The 21,182-nt window shown below is 43.0% G+C and overlaps 1 protein-coding gene across 7 annotated transcripts in view; it reads left to right on the top strand.

Annotated features, from left to right (window-relative positions):
* The window catches only part of LOC112260820 (receptor-type tyrosine-protein phosphatase S), a 152,227-nt gene extending 131,451 nt beyond the window's left edge, over positions 1 to 20,776 (top strand). For 5 of the 7 annotated variants that reach the window (XM_042328961.1, XM_042328964.1, XM_042328963.1 and 2 more), the window contains 12 exons: positions 2,661 to 2,758; positions 4,021 to 4,156; positions 4,389 to 4,564; positions 12,507 to 12,626; positions 13,446 to 13,600; positions 16,565 to 16,850; positions 17,426 to 17,664; positions 17,880 to 18,006; positions 18,172 to 18,297; positions 19,151 to 19,305; positions 19,540 to 19,675; positions 19,797 to 20,776. In XM_042328961.1, the coding sequence (XP_042184895.1) occupies positions 2,661 to 2,758; positions 4,021 to 4,156; positions 4,389 to 4,564; positions 12,507 to 12,626; positions 13,446 to 13,600; positions 16,565 to 16,850; positions 17,426 to 17,664; positions 17,880 to 18,006; positions 18,172 to 18,297; positions 19,151 to 19,305; positions 19,540 to 19,675; positions 19,797 to 19,865 (1,823 nt within the window). In that variant the 3' untranslated portion in view covers positions 19,866 to 20,776. The remainder of the gene's footprint in view (positions 1 to 2,660; positions 2,759 to 4,020; positions 4,157 to 4,388; positions 4,565 to 12,506; positions 12,627 to 13,445; positions 13,601 to 16,564; positions 16,851 to 17,425; positions 17,665 to 17,879; positions 18,007 to 18,171; positions 18,298 to 19,150; positions 19,306 to 19,539; positions 19,676 to 19,796) is intronic. The other 2 variants (XM_042328966.1, XM_042328967.1) reach the window with 1 other exon arrangement.
* The last annotated feature ends 406 nt before the right edge of the window (positions 20,777 to 21,182 follow it).

Here is a 21,182-nt window from a genome sequence, read left to right on the forward strand (position 1 = left end):
TGGGATTGAGGTCAGGGCTTTGTGATGGCCACTCCAATACAATTTTTCCACAACTTTGGAAGTATGCTTGGGGTCATTGTCCGTTTGGAAGACCCTTCGCATACGACCAAGCTTTAACTTCCTGACTGATGGCTTGAGATTTTGCTTCAATATATCCACATAATTTTCATTCCTCATGTTTCCATCTATTTTGTGAAGTGCACCAGTCCCTCCTGCAGCAAAGCACCCCCACAACATGATGCTGCCACCCCCGTTCTTCACGGTTGGGATGCTGTACTTTGGCTTGCAAGCCTCCCTTTTTCCTCCAAACATAACGATGGTCATTATGGCCAAACAGTTTTATTTTTGTTTCAACAGACCAGAGGACATTTGTCCAAAATTACAATCTTTGTCCCCATGTGCAGTTGCAAACCGCAGTCAGACTTTTTAATGGCGGGTTTGGAGCAGTGGCTTCTCCCTTGCTGAGCGACCTTTCAGGTTATGTCGATATAGGACTTGTTTTTCTGTGGATATAGATAGTTTTGTACCTGTTTCCTCCAGCATCTTCACAAGGTCCTTTGCTGTTGTTCTGGGATTGATTTGCACTTTTGTATGTTCATCTCTAGGAGACAGACCGCATCTCCTTCCTGAGCGGTATGATGGCTGCATGGTCCCATGGTGATTATAGTTGCGTACTATCGTTTGTACAGATGAACGTGGTACCTTCAGGCGTTTGGAAATTGCTCACAAGGATGAACCAGACTTGTGGAGGTCTTGGCTGATTTATTTTGATTTTCCCATGATGTCAAACAAAGAGGCACTGATTTTGAAGTTAGGCCTTGAAATACATCTACAGCTACACCCCCAATTGACTCAGATGATGTCAATTAGCCTATCAGAAGCTTCTAAAGCCATGACACAATTTTCTGGAATTTCCCAAGCTGTTTAAAGGCACAGTCAACTTAGTGTATGTAAACTTCTGACCCACTGGAATTGTGATACAGTGAATTATAAGTGAAATAATCTGTCTGTAATCAATTGTTGGAAAAATTACTTGTGTCATGCACAAAGTAGATGTCCTAACCGACTTGCCAAAACTATAGTTTGTTATTAACAAGACATTTGTAGAGTCGTTGAAAAACAAGTTTTAATGACTCCAACCTAAGTGTATGTAAACTTCCGACTTCCACTGTATATTTAGTTAGAACTATAGTGGTCCTAGAACAGAATCTTAAGGATCACCAAAACTTACCACTGATTTGTCAGATGACAAACTATCCACAGGGACGAACTGATAACTTTCAGACAGATAAGATCTAAACCAGGCAAGAACTTGTAGACCAATTAGGGCAATAAAGAACATGTACCACAGCAAACACACCAATAAGGGTCAAGTTTATAATACTCTAAAGCTTCTACCAAGATCTAATTTCCTAAGAGATCAAAATTGCTGTCTTCCAGGTTAGTATAGTTAGATGAGTCATAACTGTGTGACTGGCGGCATGGCACGGCCCAAACCCTGTAACCGTCTGCCCACAGTCCATCTGGCAGGCTCTAGATGACCATGCCAGAGAGGACGGAGGTGTCAACACAGTCACAACTTAAAACAAGTCCATAACCTATTCGTTCTTGAAAAGATTAAAGGTCAGCGTTAGCTAATAGAATCATATTTCTGGATAGAAAACGTGGCACATGTACTCCGTTCTTCCCTGTGTTGCCAGATAGAGCTGACCCACTGCACCTCCAGCTGCTCTGGTGTTAAACCTCACAGATATGCTTCCACCACTTCGTGCAACCCTGTGTGTAACAAGGAACTGACCCCCCCCCACAGAAGGAACTGTAGATAAAAATGCAGAGGATATATTATTATGTAAAATATATATTGTATAATTTGGATATTGTGGCAAATAGCTGAACAAGTAATTCATTTTTCACAGGTGTTGCTTAACCAATGTACTCATCTGTTTGATATTTGGTGTCACAGCTTGTTTTCTTACAAATAGACCTATTTTTTACAACATTGCTCATGGTGCATTGAGAAGACATGTTCAGGTGTCCAGAACCGTGGAAAATGTACTTTGGTACCTGGCACAAAATTGATTATATTTTATAGCACTCTACCCTAGATCTTACAATTCTTTATATATGGGGGCTAACACTCGTCCTCCACACCTTTACCACTGTGTGTGTGTGTGTGTGTGTGTGTGTGTGTGTGTGGAGAGGCTCAGGGTGCCGTTCTGACTAATTAACACTCTGTCTTTGTTTGTTTGTTTTGTTTGTCTCCGAGTCGTCGCTCGCGCTCCTAATTACACAAAAAAGCTATTTTCACATCAAAGGCAAACACTTTACAAACCAACCAAATCGGAGACTTTGTACCTTAAGTTGATCAAAAATTATTCTCTGTGGTGCTATACGTTGTTGTTTTTTTGCTCTGTAATTGTCTTTTGACATCTAGCAAAGAACCAGTAATGAATCATATGCAATGACAGAGAGGTGTGTGTAGGTGTACTCTACATGCAGTCGTATGTGCTTCCAGGGCTTATGCCTCGGTAAGATTTAGTTTAGTGGGCTAACGCGGTCTTGAACCACACTGGCCACCTGCGTTAGAAACCCACTTGGTCACACAGTGAGCCCTCATGACCTCTGACCTCTGCCCTTTAACCCTTGTCCTTGTCCTTTAGGTATGATGAGCCACCCTCCCATTCCCATCACAGAGCTGGCTGAACACACAGAGATACTCAAGGCCAATGATAGCCTGCGTCTGTCTCAGGAGTACGAGGTGAGAGCGACAGCATGGAGGATGGATGAACATGAGTCTTAGGACCTGGTTTTCTACTCAAGGATGTGTACCAGTTGCCCCTTGCAAACTGAAATGGCATCCTGTCCTAGACTCCTACAAATGAGGAGAAAATATTGCAACGTTTTTTTCCATCCTTTAACTCTTCATCTCTGTTTCCTGGTCCTCTCAGTCCATTGACCCTGGTCAGCAGTTCACCTGTGAGCCTAACCCCAACCTTTTACCTCTCTGTGTTGTAGTCTATTGACCCTGGCCAGCAGTTCACCTGTGAGCCTAACCCCAACCTTTTACCTCTCTGTGTTGTAGTCCATCGATCCTAGTCAGCAGTTCACCTGGGAGCCTAACCCCAACCTTTTACCTCTCTGTGTTGTAGTCTATTGACCCTGGCCAGCAGTTCACCTGGGAGCCTAACCCCAACCTTTTACCTCTCTGTGTTGTAGTCCATCGATCCTAGTCAGCAGTTCACCTGTGAGCCTAACCCCAACCTTTTACCTCTCTGTGTTGTAGTCTATTGACCCTGGCCAGCAGTTCACCTGTGAGCCTAACCCCAACCTTTTACCTCTCTGTGTTGTAGTCTATTGACCCTGGCCAGCAGTTCACCTGGGAGCCTAACCCCAACCTTTTACCTCTCTGTGTTGTAGTCTATTGACCCTGGCCAGCAGTTCACCTGGGAGCCTAACCCCAACCTTTTACCTCTCTGTGTTGTAGTCTATTGACCCTGGCCAGCAGTTCACCTGTGAGCCTAACCCCAACCTTTTACCTCTCTGTGTTGTAGTCTATTGACCCTGGCCAGCAGTTCACCTGGGAGCCTAACCCCAACCTTTTACCTCTCTGTGTTGTAGTCTATTGACCCTGGCCAGCAGTTCACCTGGGAGCCTAACCCCAACCTTTTACCTCTCTGTGTTGTAGTCCATCGATCCTAGTCAGCAGTTCACCTGTGAGCCTAACCCCAACCTTTTACCTCTCTGTGTTGTAGTCCATCGACCCCAGTCAGCAGTTCACCTGGGAGCCTAACCCCAACCTTTTACCTCTCTGTGTTGTAGTCTATTGACCCTGGCCAGCAGTTCACCTGTGAGCCTAACCCCAACCTTTTACCTCTCTGTGTTGTAGTCTATTGACCCTGGCCAGCAGTTCACCTGTGAGCCTAACCCCAACCTTTTACCTCTCTGTGTTGTAGTCCATCGATCCTAGTCAGCAGTTCACCTGGGAGCCTAACCCCAACCTTTTACCTCTCTGTGTTGTAGTCCATCGACCCCAGTCAGCAGTTCACCTGGGAGCACTCCAACCTGGAGGTGAACAAGCCCAAGAACCGTTATGCTAACGTCATCGCCTATGACCACACCCGCGTCGTCCTCGCCCCCATAGAAGGTTCAAGTCCAGGTACAGCTTATGAGATGGCCTCACTTGTAAGACAAGAAATCATTGTACAGTGAAGGACACCCTTTCTCTTGTCCAGGTAGAGGTCAAATACTGGATGGATTCAATTCAGATTGTAGTGGCGGTTGCAGGGACCCAGATAAAGTCTATAGTCCTGAACTAAGACATTTTCAATGATGTCAATTGAACTTAACAACTCTCCTCTTCCCTCCACATTCTCCCCCTCCATATGCAGGTATCCTGGGCAGTGACTACATCAATGCTAACTACATAGACGGCTACAGGAAGCAGAATGCCTACATCGCCACACAGGGCCCGCTGGCAGAGACATTCGGGGACTTCTGGAGGATGGTGTGGGAACAGAGAGCAGCCTCTGTGGTCATGATGACCAGACTGGAGGAGAAGTCACGGGTGAGATGGGACAGAGACAGGAGAAGGCAACACTCATCCACTCACTGACATTATCTACTGTAGGGCAACACTCATCCACTAGGTGTTATCTACACTCTTAGATAAAAGGGTTCTTCGTTTGTCCCAATAGGAGAACCATTTTTGGTTCTAGGTAGATCCCTTTTGTGGTGAAAATGTGACTCACCACCTGGATTTGATCTTAAGTAGCAAAATTTGAAATTGTGTTTTTTACATTGGATAAAAGTAGAGACTCAGAGCTACAAAATGGCATATCATGCACTGCATTTTTGAGGAGCAATGGGAAAGTAAATCTGCTTTGAAAGTTGATAAACTTGTAAACTTTTGCTTTAAATAAAACCACTTTCTGTAAAAATTAGAAACATGTAATATCTTAAAATGTAGCTAGCTAGACTATCTTACCTGTATACATCATCATGCATGATGGACGTGTCTCCCTGTGACGAATGCCATACCACTGTTGCTCTTAGTTTGAAGATGTAATCTGGAGACAGGTGTTTTCTCAATTTCTTTATCTATCATACTCTAATACCACTGATTTCAGAACTCGATCCTCCACAAAGTGGAGAGCAACACTTATGCAGCTCCACTACACTATACTTTTTTAAAGCTCTGTTCGACAGGATTACCAACACAGACTGATCAGCATGAAATAGACAGAAGCCCTCTATATGGCAGACCAATCCGAACTCCCCTCTCTGGATGACCAGCCCACTCATTATCTCAGCCAAGCATGACTAGTGGGAAGGTATTTTTCTGTGGCTTAACCAACAGGGCTAGAAATGTAACAATTTTATTCGTATTTACAGATGACATACAAGTTTGTTAGTAAGGCACATGAAAGTTCACATTTTCTAGAAAAAAAAAGTTTCCTGAAACTTGTCTCAAGCAATAATAATTAGAACCATTTACTGGTGAAAGGGTTCCCCGTAGAACCTTGTATTAGTGAAAGGGCTCCACTTGGATCCAAAAAGATTGTTATTGTCAAAGGGTTCACCTATGGCGACAAACCTTTATGGTTCCGGATAGCACCTTCTTTTCTAAGAGTGTGCTGTAGGGCAAAACCCAGCTACTATGAAGGGGACTAGGGCTTTGTCATTCACTGTAAGGTGGAGTCATCCACTATTTAAGGGCTCTGTCACCTACTGTAGGGCACTACTGTCATCCACTCAGTGTCATCCAATAGTCTAGTTCACTGAAGGTTACTAGGAGGCTGTCATCCACTGTAGGGCACTTTATAGGGCACAGTCATGAATCATCCACTGAGGATGAGAGTGTACTGTCATCAGCTGTAATCAATTGGATACCATCCATTCAAAGGCACTGGCAATAGGTCAAGACAATTAGGCTGATAGATTAGTCTTTTTTGGTTGTCAAGTTGTTTTTATGACAATAATAATGAGGATGACTTTAAATGTAACATTGATGACGAAGATGAGGTGCTGCTGCTGATGTTGTTGAGGATGATGATGTTGATAATGTTGCTAATGTTGCTGTTGATGATGATAATGTTGTTGATGCTGTTGATAATGTTGATAATGTAGTTGATGATGATGTTGTTGATGCTGTTGATAATGTTGTAATGTAGTTGATGCTGTTGATGATGATAATGATGTTGTTGATGATGTTGATGGTGATGCTGTTGATAATGTTGACAATGTTGTTGATGCTGTATATGATGATGTTGATAATTTTGTTGATGCTGCTGATGATGTTGATGCTGTTGATGATGATGTTGTTGATGATGTTGCTGTTGATGATGTTGCTGTTGATGATGATTATGATCATGTTGATGATGTTGTTGAAAATGTTGATGATTATGATGTTGTTGTTGATAATGTTGTTGATGATGATGTTGCGGTTGTTGATTATGTTGATAATGCAGCCTACCAGACCAGCTAAATAACTTCTATGCTCGCTTCGAGGCAAGTAACACTGAAACATGCATTAGAGCATCAGCTGTTCCGGATGACCGTGTGATCACGCTCTCCGCAGCCAATGTGAGTAAGACATTTAAACAGGTCAACATTCGCAAGGCCGCTGGGCCAGACTGATTACCAGGACGTGTACTCCAAGCATGTACTGACCAACTGGCAATTGTCTTCACTGACATTTTCAACCTCTTTCTGTCTGAGTCTGTAATATCAACATGTTTCAAACAGACCACCATAGTCCCTGTGCCCAAGAACACTAAGGTAACCTGCCTAAATGACTACCGACCTGTAGCACTCACGTCTGTAGCCATGAAATGCTTTGAAAGGCTGGTCAAGGCTGCTCACATCAACACCATTATCCCAGAAACTCTAGACCCACTCCAATTTCCATCCCGAACCAACAGATGATGCAATCTCTATTGCACTCCACACAGCCCTTTCCCACCTGGACAAAAGGAACACCTATGTGAGAATGCTATTCATTGACTACAGCTCAGAGTTCAACACCATAGTGCCCTCAAAGCTCATTACTAAGCTAAGGACCCTGGGACTAAACACCTCCCTCTGCAACTGGATCCTGGACTTCCTGACGGGCCTCCCCCAGGTGGTAAGAGTAGGTAACAACACATCCGCCACGCTGATCCTCAACACGGGGGCCCCTCAGGGGTGCGTGCTCAGTCCCCTCCTGTACTCCCTATTCACTCATGACTGCACGGCCAGGCACAACTCCAACACCATCATTAAGTTTCCTGATGACACAACAGTGGTAGGCCTGATCACCAATATCGATGAGACAGCCTATAGGGAGGAGGTAAGAGACCTGGCCATGTGGTGCCAGGACAACAACCTCTCCCTCAATGTGATCAAGACAAAGGATATGATTGTGGACTACAGGAAAAGAAGGACCGACCATGCCCCCATTCTCATCGACGGGTCTGTAGTGGAGCAGGTTGAGAGCTTCAAGTTCCTTGGCGTCCACATCACCAACAAACTAACATGGTCCAAGCACACCAAGACAGTCGACAAACGACAAAACCTATTCCCCCTCAGGAGACTGAAAAGATTTGGCATGAGTCCTCAGATCCTCAAAAGATTGTATAGCTGCACCATCGAGAGCATCCTGACGGATTGCATCACTGCCTGGTATGGCAACTGCTCGGCCTCCGACCGCAAGGCACGACAGAGGGTAGTCTGTATGGCCCAGTAAATCACTGGGGCCAAGCTTTCTGCCATGCAGGACCACTATACCAGGCGGTGTCAGAGGAAGGCCCTAAAAATTGTCAGAGACTCCAGCCACCCTAGTCATAGACTGTTCTTTCTGCAACTGCACGGCAAGCAGTACCGGAGCGCCAAGTCTAGGTCCAAGAGGCTTCTTAACAGCTTCTTCCCTAAGCCATTAGACTCCTGAACAGCTAATCAAATGGCTAGCCAGACTATTTGCAACACCCCCCCCCCACCGCTGCTGCTACTCTCTGTTATCATCTGTGTATAGCCACTTTAATAACCCTACCTGCATGTACATAATTACCTAAACTACCTCGACACCGGTGCCCTCGCACATTGACACATTGACTCTGAACCGGTACCCCTGTATATAGCCTCCACATTGACACCCCTGTATATAGCCTCCACATTGACACCCCTGTATATAGCCTCCACATTGACACATTGACTCTGAACCGGTACCCCTGTATATAGCCTCCACATTGACACCCCTGTATATAGCCTCCACATTGACACATTGACTCTGAACCGGTACCCCTGTATATAGCCTCCACATTGACACCCCTGTATATAGCCTCCACATTGACACATTCACTCTGAACCGGTACCCCTGTATATAGCCTCCACATTGACACCCCTGTATATAGCCTCCACATTGACACATTGACTCTGAACCGGTACCCCTGTATATAGCCCCACTATTGTTATTTACTGCTGCTCTTTAATCATTTGTTTTTCTTATCTCTTACTTATTTTTTGTTATTGGTATTTTCTTCAAGCTGCATTGTTGGTTAAGGGCTTGTAAGTAAGCATTTCACTGTAAGGTCTACTACACCTGTTGTATTCGGTGCATGTGACAAATAACATTTGATTTATTTAATTTGATTTGATGATGATAATGATGTTGTTGATTATGTTAATGTTGATGATGATGTGGTTGATGATGATGATGATGCTGTTGATTATAATGTTGATGAGGTTAATGATGAAGATGTTACTGATGATGTGGTTGATGATGATGAGGTTAATGATGATGATAATGGTGACGATGATAATGATAATGTTGTTAATGTCGATGTTGATGATAATGTTGTTGATGATGAGGTTAATGATGATGATGTTTATGATGATGATGTTGACAATGTTAATGTTGTTTATGATGATGATGTTAACGATGATATTAATGTTGATGATAATGATAATGATGATGATGTTGTTGATTATGTTAATGTTGATGTTGATGATGAGGTTAATGATGATGATAATGTTGTTGATGTTGATGATGAAGATGTTTATGATGTTGATGATGATAATGTTGATGTTGTTGATTATGTTAATGATGATGATGATGTTTATGTTGATGATGATGTTTATGTTAATGTTGATGATGATGTTGTTTATGATTATGATGATGATGTTAATGTTGATGATGATGTTAATAATGTTGTTGATGATGATGTTGATGATGAGTTTAATGATGATGATGATGTTTATGATGATGTTGTTTATGATGATGTTAATGATGATGTCGATGATGATGTTTATGTTGATGATGATGATGATGATGATGATGATGATGTTAATGTTGATGATGATGATGTTTATGATTATGATGTAAATTTTGATGATGATGTTGATGTTGTTTGATGATGATGATGTTGTTTATGATGATGTTGTTGAAGATGTTGTTTATGATAATGATGTTGATGATGTTAATGATGATGTCGATGATGATGTTTATGTTGATGATGATGATGATGATGATGATGTTAATGTTGATGATGATGATGTTTATGATTATGATGTAAATTTTGATGATGATGTTGATGTTGTTTGATGATGATGATGTTGTTTATGATGATGTTGTTGAAGATGTTGTTTATGATAATGATGTTGATGATGTTAATGTCGATGTTGATGATAATGTTGTTGATGATGATGTTGTTGATGATGATGTTGATGATGATGTTGTTTATGATGTTGATGATGATGTTAATGATGGTGATGATGATGGTGATGATGATGTTGATGATGATGATGATGATGTTGTGTATGATGATGATGTTGATAATGTTAATGTTGTTTATGATGATGATGTTAACGGTGATATTAATGTTGATGATAATGTTCATGATGATGATGTTGTTGATTATGCTAATGTTGATGTTGATGATGAGGTTAATGATGATGATAATGTTGTTGAAGTTGATGATGAAGATGTTGATGATGATGTTGTTTATGATGATGTTGATGATGATAATGTTGATGTTGTTGATTATGTTAATGATGATGATGATTTTGATGATGTTTATGTTGATGATGATGTTTATGTTAATGTTGATGATGATGTTTATGATGATGATGTTTATGATTATGATGTTAATTTTGATGATGATGATGTTGATGTTGTTTGATGATGATGATGATGTTGTTTATGATGATGTTGTTGATGATGTTGTTTATGATAATGATGTTGATGATGTTAATGTCGATGTTGATGATAATGTTGTTGATGATAAGGTTAATGATGAGGTTAATGATGATGTTTATAATGTTGTTTATGATGATGATGTTGACAATGTTAATGTTGTTTATGATGATGATGTTAATGATGATATTAATGTTGATGATGATGTTAATGATGATGTTAATGTTGATGATGTTGTTGATTATGTTAATGTTGATGTTGAGGTTAATGATGATGATAATGTTGTTGATGATGATGATAACGTTGATGTTGATGATGAAGATGTTGATGATGATGTGGTTTATGATGATGATGTTAATGTTGATGATGTTGATGTTGTTTATGATGGTGATGATGATGTTTATGATGATGTTTATAATGATGATGTTGTTTATGATGATGATGATGTTGTTAATGATGGTGATGATGTTGATGATGTTGTTAATGATGGTGATGATGATGTTGATGATGTTAATGATGGTGATGATGATGTTGATAATGTTGTTAATGATGACGTTGATGATGATGTTAATGATGGTGATGATGATGGTGTTAATGATGATGATGATGTTGATGATGTTAATGATGGTGATGATGATGTTGATGATGTTGTTAATGATGGTGATGATGATGTTGATGATGATGTTGTTTATGATGATGATGATGTTGTTTATGATGATGTTGTTGATGATGTTGTTTATGATAATGATGATGATGTTGTTTAGGTTGATGATGTTGATTTAAAAATATATATATTTCACCTTTATTTAAAACCAGGTAAGCTAGTTGAGAACAAGATCTCATTTGCAACTGCGACCTGGCCAAGATAAAGCATAGCAGTTCGACACATACAACAACACAGAGTTACACATGGAATAAACAAACATACAGTCAATAATACAGTAGAAAAAAGAAAAAAGTCTATATACAGTGAGTGCAAATAAGGTTAAATAAGGGAGTTAAGGCAATAAATAGGCCATGGTGGCGAAGTAATTACAATATAGCAATTAAACACTGGAATGGTAGATGTGCAAAAGATGGATGTGCAAGTAGAGATACTGTGGTGCAAAAGGAGCAAAATAAATAAATACAGTATGGGAATGAGGTAGATAGATGGGCTGTATACAGATGGGCTATGAACAGGTGCAGTGATCTGTGAGCTGCTCTGACAGCTGGTTCTTAAAGCTAGTGAGGGAGATGGGAATCTCCAGCTTCAGTGATTTTTGCAGTTCGTTCCAGTCAGTGGCAGCAGAGAACTGGAAGGAAAGGCGACCAAAGGAGGAATTGGCTTTGGGAGTGACCAGTGAGATATACCCGCTGGAGCGTGTGCTACGAGTGGGTGCTGCTATGGTGACCAGCGAGCTGAGATAAGGCGGGCCTTTACCTAGCAGCGACTTGTAGATAACCTGTAGCCAGTGGGTTTGGCGACGAGTATGACGCGAGGGCCAGTCAACGAGAGCGTACAGGTCGCAGTGGTGGGTAGTATATGGGGCTTTGGTGACAACGGATGGCACTGTGATAGACTACATCCAGTTTGCTGAGTAGAGTGTTGGAGGCTATTTTATAGATGACATCGCCGAAGTCAAGGATCGGTAGGATGGTCAGTTTTAAGAGGGTATGTTTGGCAGCAGGAGTGAAGGAAGCTTTGTTGCGAAATAGGAAGCCGATTCTAGATTTAATTTTTGATTGGAGATGCTTAATGTGAGTCTGGAAGGAGAGTTTACAGTCTAGCCAGACACCTAGGTATTTGTAGTTATCCACGTATTCTAAGTCAGAGCCGTCCAGAGTAGTGATGCTGGATGGGCGGGCAGGTGCGGGCAATGATCGGTTGAATAGCATTCATTTAGTTTTATTTGCGTTTAAGAGCAGTTGGAGGCCACGGAAAGAGAGTTGTATGGCATTGAAGCTCGTCTGGAGGTTTAGTTAACACAGTGTCCAAAGAAGGAGAGTAGGGAGGAGAGAGGAGAGGAGAGAATAGAGGAGAGGAGAGATTATGTTAATGTTGATGATGATGTTGATTATGTTGATGGTGATGTTGATGATGTTGATTATGATGATGATGATGTTGATTATGATGCTGTTGATGAAGATGTTAATGATGATGATGTTTATGATGTTGATAATGTTGTTTATGATGTTGATGATGTAAATGTTGTTTATGATGTTGATGATAATGTTTATGATGTTGATGATGACCCGACGATAATGACATTGATGTTGTTATTGATGACGATGATGTTACTGACAATGATAATTTTGATAACAGTGATGCTGATGAAGGTGTCTCCTGCTCCTGTAGATAAAGTGTGACCAGTACTGGCCAAGCCGGGGTACAGAGACCTATGGGATGACTCAGGTCACCATACTGGACACTATGGAACTAGCCACATTCTGCGTGCGCACCTTCTCCCTGCAGAAGGTCAGTACACAGAAACGCATGAACAAATACTGTACACACACACATGCATAGAAGCACACTTATGCACACACACACACACACACAAACTCCACTTCAACTCCCTTGTCTTTTCTCCCTCCTCTCTACTCATCTGTTCTTTTGGTAAATCCCCTGTCATTTGCTGTTGATTAATTTACTGTCATGCCCCATGATACTTCTACACTGTCGGCTAATGAACCAGAAACAATTTGAAGGGATTTGAATTCAGATCTGCGCCGTCACCCTATGAGAAAAGAGCAGAGAACAAAGAGGCTGTTGTTAGGCAGTAGTTAATGGAGCATTGCATTCTAGACAGTCAGTTTGAGCCTGTGTTACTGCTACTAGAATAGCATAGGTCCTGAATATTCTACCTAATCTAGGATATAGAGCCATACCAGGCCTCAGTGTCCCAAATACAGAAACTAAAGTAGGCCAGCTGTCTTTGAAGTGTTTTGAGGTTTTGTACATGAATATGTCAATTAATATGTTATGTAATGTCTGGAAGCATAACTATTATGCATGTGGAGAACACAGATGCTTTTGTCTGGTTTCTGAAAGTTTCTGTCCCTGCCACTGTGTCTCATAAAGTAGTAATGATAATACTGTCTTCCCCTCTCCTCTACTCTATCCTCTCTATTCTCTAATATCTACTCTCCTCTCTATTCTCACTCCTCGTCTCTCCTCCTCTCTTCTCCTCTCCTCTTCTCCCTACTCTCCTCTCTCACAGAATGGCTCGATGAATGTGATAATAGTTGTGGTAGTAATGATAACAATCTCTTCCCATCTCCTCTCCTCTCTCAGAATGGTTGTAATGAGCGGAGGGAGGTACGTCAGTTCCAGTTCACTGCCTGGCCAGACCACGGTGTACCAGAGTACCCCACTCCGTTCCTGGCCTTCCTACGCAGGGTTAAAGCCTGCAACCCCCCTGACGCTGGTCCTGTCATCGCACACTGCAGGTACGAGGACGCACACACAAACATATACCCACACACACACACACACACACCACATACACATACAGTGGGGAGAACAAGTCTTTGATACACTGCCGATTTTGCAGGTTTTCCTACTTACAAAGCATGTAGAGGTCTGTAATTTTTATCATAGGTACACTTCAACTGTGAGAGACGGAATCTAAAACAAAAATCCAGAAATTCACATTGTATGATTTTCAAGTAATTAATTTGCATTTTATTGCATGACATAAGTATTTGATCACCTACCAACCAGTAAGAATTCCAGCTCTCACAGACCTGTTAGTTTTTCTTTAATTAAGAAGCCCTCCTGTTCTCCACTCAAACCAAGCTGCTTACCTATTGCAGATTCAGTCTTCCCAGCCTGGTGCAGGTCTACAATTTTTTTTCTGGTGTCCTTTGACAGCTCTTTGGTCTTGGCCATAGTGGAGTTTGGAGTGTGACTGTTTGAGGTTGTGGACAGGTGTCTTTTATACTGATAACAAGTTCAAACAGGTGCCATTAATATAGGTAACGAGTGGAGGACAGAGGAGCCTCTTAAAGAAGAAGTTACAGGTCTGTGAGAGCCAGAAATCTTGCTTGTTTGAAGGTGACCAAATACTTATTTTCCACCATAATTTGCAAATAAATTCATGAAAAATCCTACAATGTGATTTTCTGGATTTTTTTCCTCATTTTGTCTGTCATAGTTGAAGTGTACCTATGATGAAAATTACAGGCCTCTCTCATCTTTTTAAGTGGGAGAACTTGCACAATTGGTGGCTGACTAAATACTCTTTTGCCCCACTGTATACCCACAAACACATATACCCACACAAACATATTCCACATACACATATACCCACACACACACATATACCACATACACATACACCCACACATGCATATACCCACATACACCAACACACACACACATATACCACACACACACATATACCACACACACACACATATACCACACACACACATATACCCACACACACATATACCCACATACACGTACCCACACACACATATACCCACACACATGTACCACAGACCTATATACCACAGACACATATACCCACACACTCATACCCACACACACTCATACCCACACACACATATACCCACACATGCATATACCCACACACATATACACACATATACCCACACACATATACCCACACACACATATACCCACACACACATATATACCCACATGCACACATATACCCACACACACATATATACCCACATGCACACATATACCCACACACACATACACACACACATACACCAACACACACACACACATATACCCACACACTTACACCCACACACACATATACCACACACACATATGCCCGCAAACACATACACAGCACACACACACACATACCCACTCACACATACACCACACACACATATACCCACACACACACACACACACACATATACCACACAAACATATACCCACACACATATACCCACACACACATATACCCACACACACATATACCCACATACACGTACCCACACACACATATACCCACACACATACACCCACACACACACATATACCACACACACATATGCCCGCAAACACATATACAGCACACACACACATACCCACTCACACATACACCACACACACATATACCCACACCCACTCACACATACACCACACACACATATACCCACACACATATACCACACACACATATGCCCGCAAACACATATACAGCACACACACACATACCCACTCACACATACACCACACACACATATACCCACACCCACTCACACATACACCACACACACATATACCCACACACACACACACACACACATATACCACACAAACATATACCCACACACATATACCCACACACACATATACCCACACACACATATATACCCACATGCACATATATACCCACACGCACACATATACCCACACACACACATACACACACACATACACCAACACACACACACACACATATACCCACACACTTACACCCACACACACACACATATACCACAAACACATATGCCCGCACACACATATACAGCACACACACACATACCCACTCACACATACACCACACACACATATACCCACAAACACACACACACACACACACACACACATATACCACACAAACATATACCCACACACATACATATACCACACACATATACCCACACACACACGTACCCTCACACACATATACCCACACACACATATACCCACACACACACGTACCCACACACACATATACCCACACACGCATACACCGACACACACGCATATAAAACACACACACGCATATACAACACACACGCATATACAACACACACACACATACCCACACACACATATACCCACACACACATACACCCACACACACATACACCAACACACACATACACCAACACACACACACATACACCAACACTCACACATACACCACACACACATATACCCACACACATATACCCACACACATATACCACACACACATATACCCACACACACATATACCCACACACACATACCCACACAAATACAGTGGGGCAAAAATAGTTGAAGTGTACCTATGATGAAAATTACAGGCCTCTCTCATCTTTTTAAGTGGGAGAACTTGCAAAATTGGTGGCTGACTAAATACTTTTGCCCCACTGTATACCACACACGCATATACCCACACAGTCATGTACCCACACACACTCACATGTACCCGCACACACATTTACCACACACATATACCCACACACACATATACCAGACACACATACCACACACCTGCGACATGTAAACAGCACATACTCACACACCCTGGATCCAGTCACCCAAACATGAGAGGCTGTCTTGAAGAATTGCCACTGACAGTTCAGTAGGTATATTCACACTCATAGATATCTTCCTCTCTTTCTTTCTCTCTTTCTTACCTCTCTCAGTGCGGGCGTGGGTCGTACCGGTTGCTTCATCGTGATCGACGCCATGCTGGAACGGATCAGACATGAGCGCACGGCCGACATCTATGGTCATGTGACTCTGATGAGGTCACAGCGGAACTACATGGTGCAGACGGAAGACCAGTACGGCTTCATCCACGAGGCGCTGCTGGAAGCAGTGGCTTGTGGGAACACGGAGGTGGCGGCCCGGAGTCTGTTCTCCTACATGCAGAAGCTGGGCAAGGTGGAGAGTGGAGAGCACGTCACTGGCATGGAGCTGGAGTTCAAGGTAAACATAGAAATACATCACCGGCATGGAGCTGGAGGTCAAGGTAAACATAGAAATATATTCAATAGAACATAAATACATCACTGGCATGGAGCTGGAGTTCAAGATAAACATAGAAATACATCACCGGCATGGAGCTGGAGGTCAAGGTAAACATAGAAATATATTCAATAGAACATAAATACATCACTGGCATGGAGCTGGAGTTCAAGATAAACATAGAAATACATCACCGGCATGGAGCTGGAGGTCAAGGTAAACATAGAAATATATTCAATAGAACATAAATACATCACTGGCATGGAGCTGGAGTTCAAGGTAAACATAGAAATACATCACCGGCATGGAGCTGGAGTTCAAGGTAAACATAGAAATAAATTCAATAGAACATAAATACATCACCGGCATGGAGCTGGAGGTCAAGGTAAACATAGAAAGACCAGGTATTGAAATACATACAGTAGCATACATTTTGAATAGAAAACAAGTATGAAATATAGTAGAAATACAGTTTTTCAATGCAAGTACAGAATAAATATTAGGAAGAATGCATTGCCCTTTAACTTTGTTCATAGGAACGTGTTTCTGTGGGGGGGAAACTCAATCCCCCCCTTCACCCCTCCCCCTCCCCCCAGCGTCTGGCCAACACCAAAGCCCACACGTCTCGGTTTGTCAGTGCCAACCTGCCATGTAACAAGTTTAAGAACCGCCTGGTCAACATCATGCCCTATGAGACCACCCGCGTCTGTCTGCAGCCAATCCGAGGTCTGGAAGGATCAGATTACATCAATGCCAGCTACATTGATGGATACAGGTAAAGCTCAACCAAGGAAGAATAATTAGTAATATGGGCATCTCATTTCAAGGCATTGTTCCATGGAACAGTGGCCATATTTTGGGTCTCAAATTATGCTTATAATATAATTGAAGAATCCAAATGAAAGAAATGTGTCCATTCTATTTCTTTGGTGTCTTTACATTGGATCAGAACCCTGTATAACTCAACACCCCATCGTCTAATGTGTATAGGCAGCAAAGAGGTTACATGGCCACCCAGGGCCCACTGGCTGAGACCACAGAGGACTTCTGGAGGATGCTGTGGGAACACAACTCTACCATCGTGGTCATGCTCACTAAACTGAGAGAGATGGGACGGGTAAGGTTACACACACACAAACACACACGTGCACATACACACACAAACACATCTGCACATGCATGCACGTATGCTCGCACACACACAGAAACACACCACACAAACACACTCAGAGACACAAATACGTACGTGATGCCATCTCTGTACCTCTGTGTGTGCCTGCAGGAGAAGTGCCATCAGTACTGGCCCGCAGAGCGGTCTGCTCGGTACCAGTACTTTGTAGTGGATCCCATGGCTGAATACAACATGCCTCAGTATATCCTCAGAGAGTTTAAGGTCACCGATGCAAGGGTGAGTGTGTGTGTGTGTGTGTGTGTGTGTGTATTTATGTGTCCACAATACTGTATATCCTCCTCAGACAAGGCAAGGTCAATGACGCAAGACTGTGTGCCTGTGGGTGTTGCTTTTAAATGACTTGTCCCTTTTGGAGCATATTTGATATTGTAATCAGACACCCTGACCTCTCCCGTCTCTGCTCCTGGCAGCTAACATGTTCCTTCGACCCACAGTAGATTACACAGTAGTCAACCCTGTCCTCTCCTGATGCCCTTATCGTGTGTTTGTGTGTGTGCATGCTTGCATTCCTGTGCGTCAAAATCAAATCAAATCACATTTTATTTGTCACATACACATGGTTAGATGTTAATGCGAGTGTAGCGAAATGCTTGTGCTGCTAGTTCTGACAATGCAGTAATAACCAACAAGCGCGTGTGTGAGCTGTCGATTACTCCAGTTAAGCCTGTCCTGTCCTGTCCTGTCCTGTCCTGTCCTGTCCTGGCGGCCCGTTGACAGATGTTGTATTGATTTCTGTTAAAGTGGAGTCACGCCGTCTGAGCAGAGAACAGACGTAATTGGCTAGAGACGGGCAGGCCACAGAGTCTGGCAGACAAGACAGGACTCATACATAAAGCCGACAGAGGGTTGGTGCTCAGCCACCAGAACAGACCTGATAAGACACAAGACACAACTCTGGTAACAGATAGTAGAATAGTTTGTTTGGCTAAATCAGTAGAAGGGACATCTCACCTTCACTTATCCACTCACATAAGGATCAGAGAATACCAGTAACAATATGGAGGACGGTTTGAGAAGTCATACTCAACATTGCTCTCATCAGCACTTCTTCTGCCCATTCTCGCATCAGGATGGCCAATCACGGACAGTTCGTCAGTTCCAGTTCACCGATTGGCCAGAGCAGGGAGTTCCTAAATCTGGTGAGGGCTTCATCGACTTCATTGGCCAGGTGCACAAAACCAAGGAGCAGTTTGGACAGGACGGCCCAATCAGTGTCCACTGCAGGTAAGAGTCATTGCCATAGCTATAGGTTTGACTAACAATGCTTTCCCCTGATATACTTCACACACCTCATTCTGATTACTGATGTACATTAGTCTAGCCACTATGTGTATGTATGTATATATGTATGTGTGTGTGTGTGTGTGTGTGTGTGTGTGTGTGTGTGTGTGTGTGTGTGTGTGTGTGTGTGTGTGTGTGTGTGTGTGTGTGTGTGTGTGTGTGTGTGTGTGTGTGTAGTGCGGGTGTGGGGAGGACCGGAGTCTTCATCACTCTGAGTATCGTTCTGGAGAGGATGCGTTACGAGGGAGCTGTGGACATCTTCCAGACTGTCAAGATGCTGAGGACACAACGCCCTGCCATGGTACAGACGGAGGTAGGCTTCAGTCTCACTGTTGAAAACCATGGATATCAGACAAGTACATGTGATTTATCTGTGTCTGGAAGCCACGGTAATGGAAGGCTGTTGCTCTGTCCTGTCTATTTCCCTGGTTCAGGATGAGTACCAGTTCTCCTACCAGGCTACCCTGGAGTACCTGGGGAGTTTTGACCACTATGCAACCTAAGAGAGGAGAGGAACTGTCATCCCTCCATCCTTCTGTTCAGATAGAGGTCCACAGAGACGAGGAACAACGAAAGAGAGGCGCAGACTGGAAAACGACTAAACAATTAACCTTATATCCCATTGGAGGGGCGACGCTACTAACAAGGAGTAATTATACAAGAACAACAACAGCAACATACAAAACAACAACAACAACATACAAAACAACAACAACAACTAGACAAATGTCAAATAAAACCTGTACTCTCAGGAAAGACCTGCAAAGGATGTGTTGGGAGTCAGAGACAGACTATTACATGTGTAATCCTGCATATTCTTCTTACCTCAGTGTTTTATAAAACCTGTGTGTTGTGGTCAGCTATTTCAAAAACAAAACCAGTGATGTATAAAAGGACAACAAAAAGCCTGGATATCTGCTGCACCTTAAATGGGTTTTCTATCTTGTCTTTCTATCTGTGGGTTTAGTGTACGAGGGGGGAACACTTCCACGTGTCTGTGGGTTTAGTGTACGAGGGGGAACACTTCCACGTGTCTGTGGGTTTAGTGTACGAGGGGGGAACACTTCCACGTGTCTGTGGGTTTAGTGTACGAGGGGGAACACTTCCACGTGTCTGTGGGTTTAGTGTACACAGGGGGAACACTTCCATGTGTCTGTGGGTTTATTGTACAAGGGGGAACACTTCCATGTGTCTGTGGGTTTAGTGTACAAGGGGGAACACTTCCACGTGTCTGTGGGTTTAGTGTACACAGGGGGAACACTTCCACGTGTCTGTGGGTTTAGTGTACGAGGGGGAACACTTCCACGTGTCTGTGGGTTTAGTGTACACAGGGGGAACACTTCCACGTGTCTGTGGGTTTAGTGTACACAGGGGGAACACTTCCACGTGTCTGTGGGTTTAGTGTACGAGGGGGAACACTTCCACGTGTCTGTGGGTTTAGTGTACAAGGGGGAACACTTCCACGTGTCTGTGGGTTTAGTGTACACAGGGGGAACACTTCCATGTGTCTGTGGGTTTATTGTACAAGGGGGAACACTTCCATGTGTCTGTGGGTTTAGTGTACAAGGGGGAACACTTCCACGTGTCTGTGGGTTTAGTGTACAAGGGGGAACACTTCCACGTGTCTGTGGGTTTAGTGTACGAGGGGGAACACTTCCATGTGTCTGTGGGTTTATTGTACAAGGGGGAACACTTCCATGTGTCTGTGGGTTTAGTGTGCAAGGGGGAACACTTCCACGTTTCTGTGGGTTTAGTGTATGAGGGGGGAACACTTCCACGTGTCTGTCGCTCTGCATTCGTGGTGTCTGTTGCTGCCACAG

Source organism: Oncorhynchus tshawytscha, linkage group LG10 (assembly GCF_018296145.1).
Source record: "Oncorhynchus tshawytscha isolate Ot180627B linkage group LG10, Otsh_v2.0, whole genome shotgun sequence".
NCBI classification, from domain to species: domain Eukaryota; kingdom Metazoa; phylum Chordata; class Actinopteri; order Salmoniformes; family Salmonidae; genus Oncorhynchus; species Oncorhynchus tshawytscha.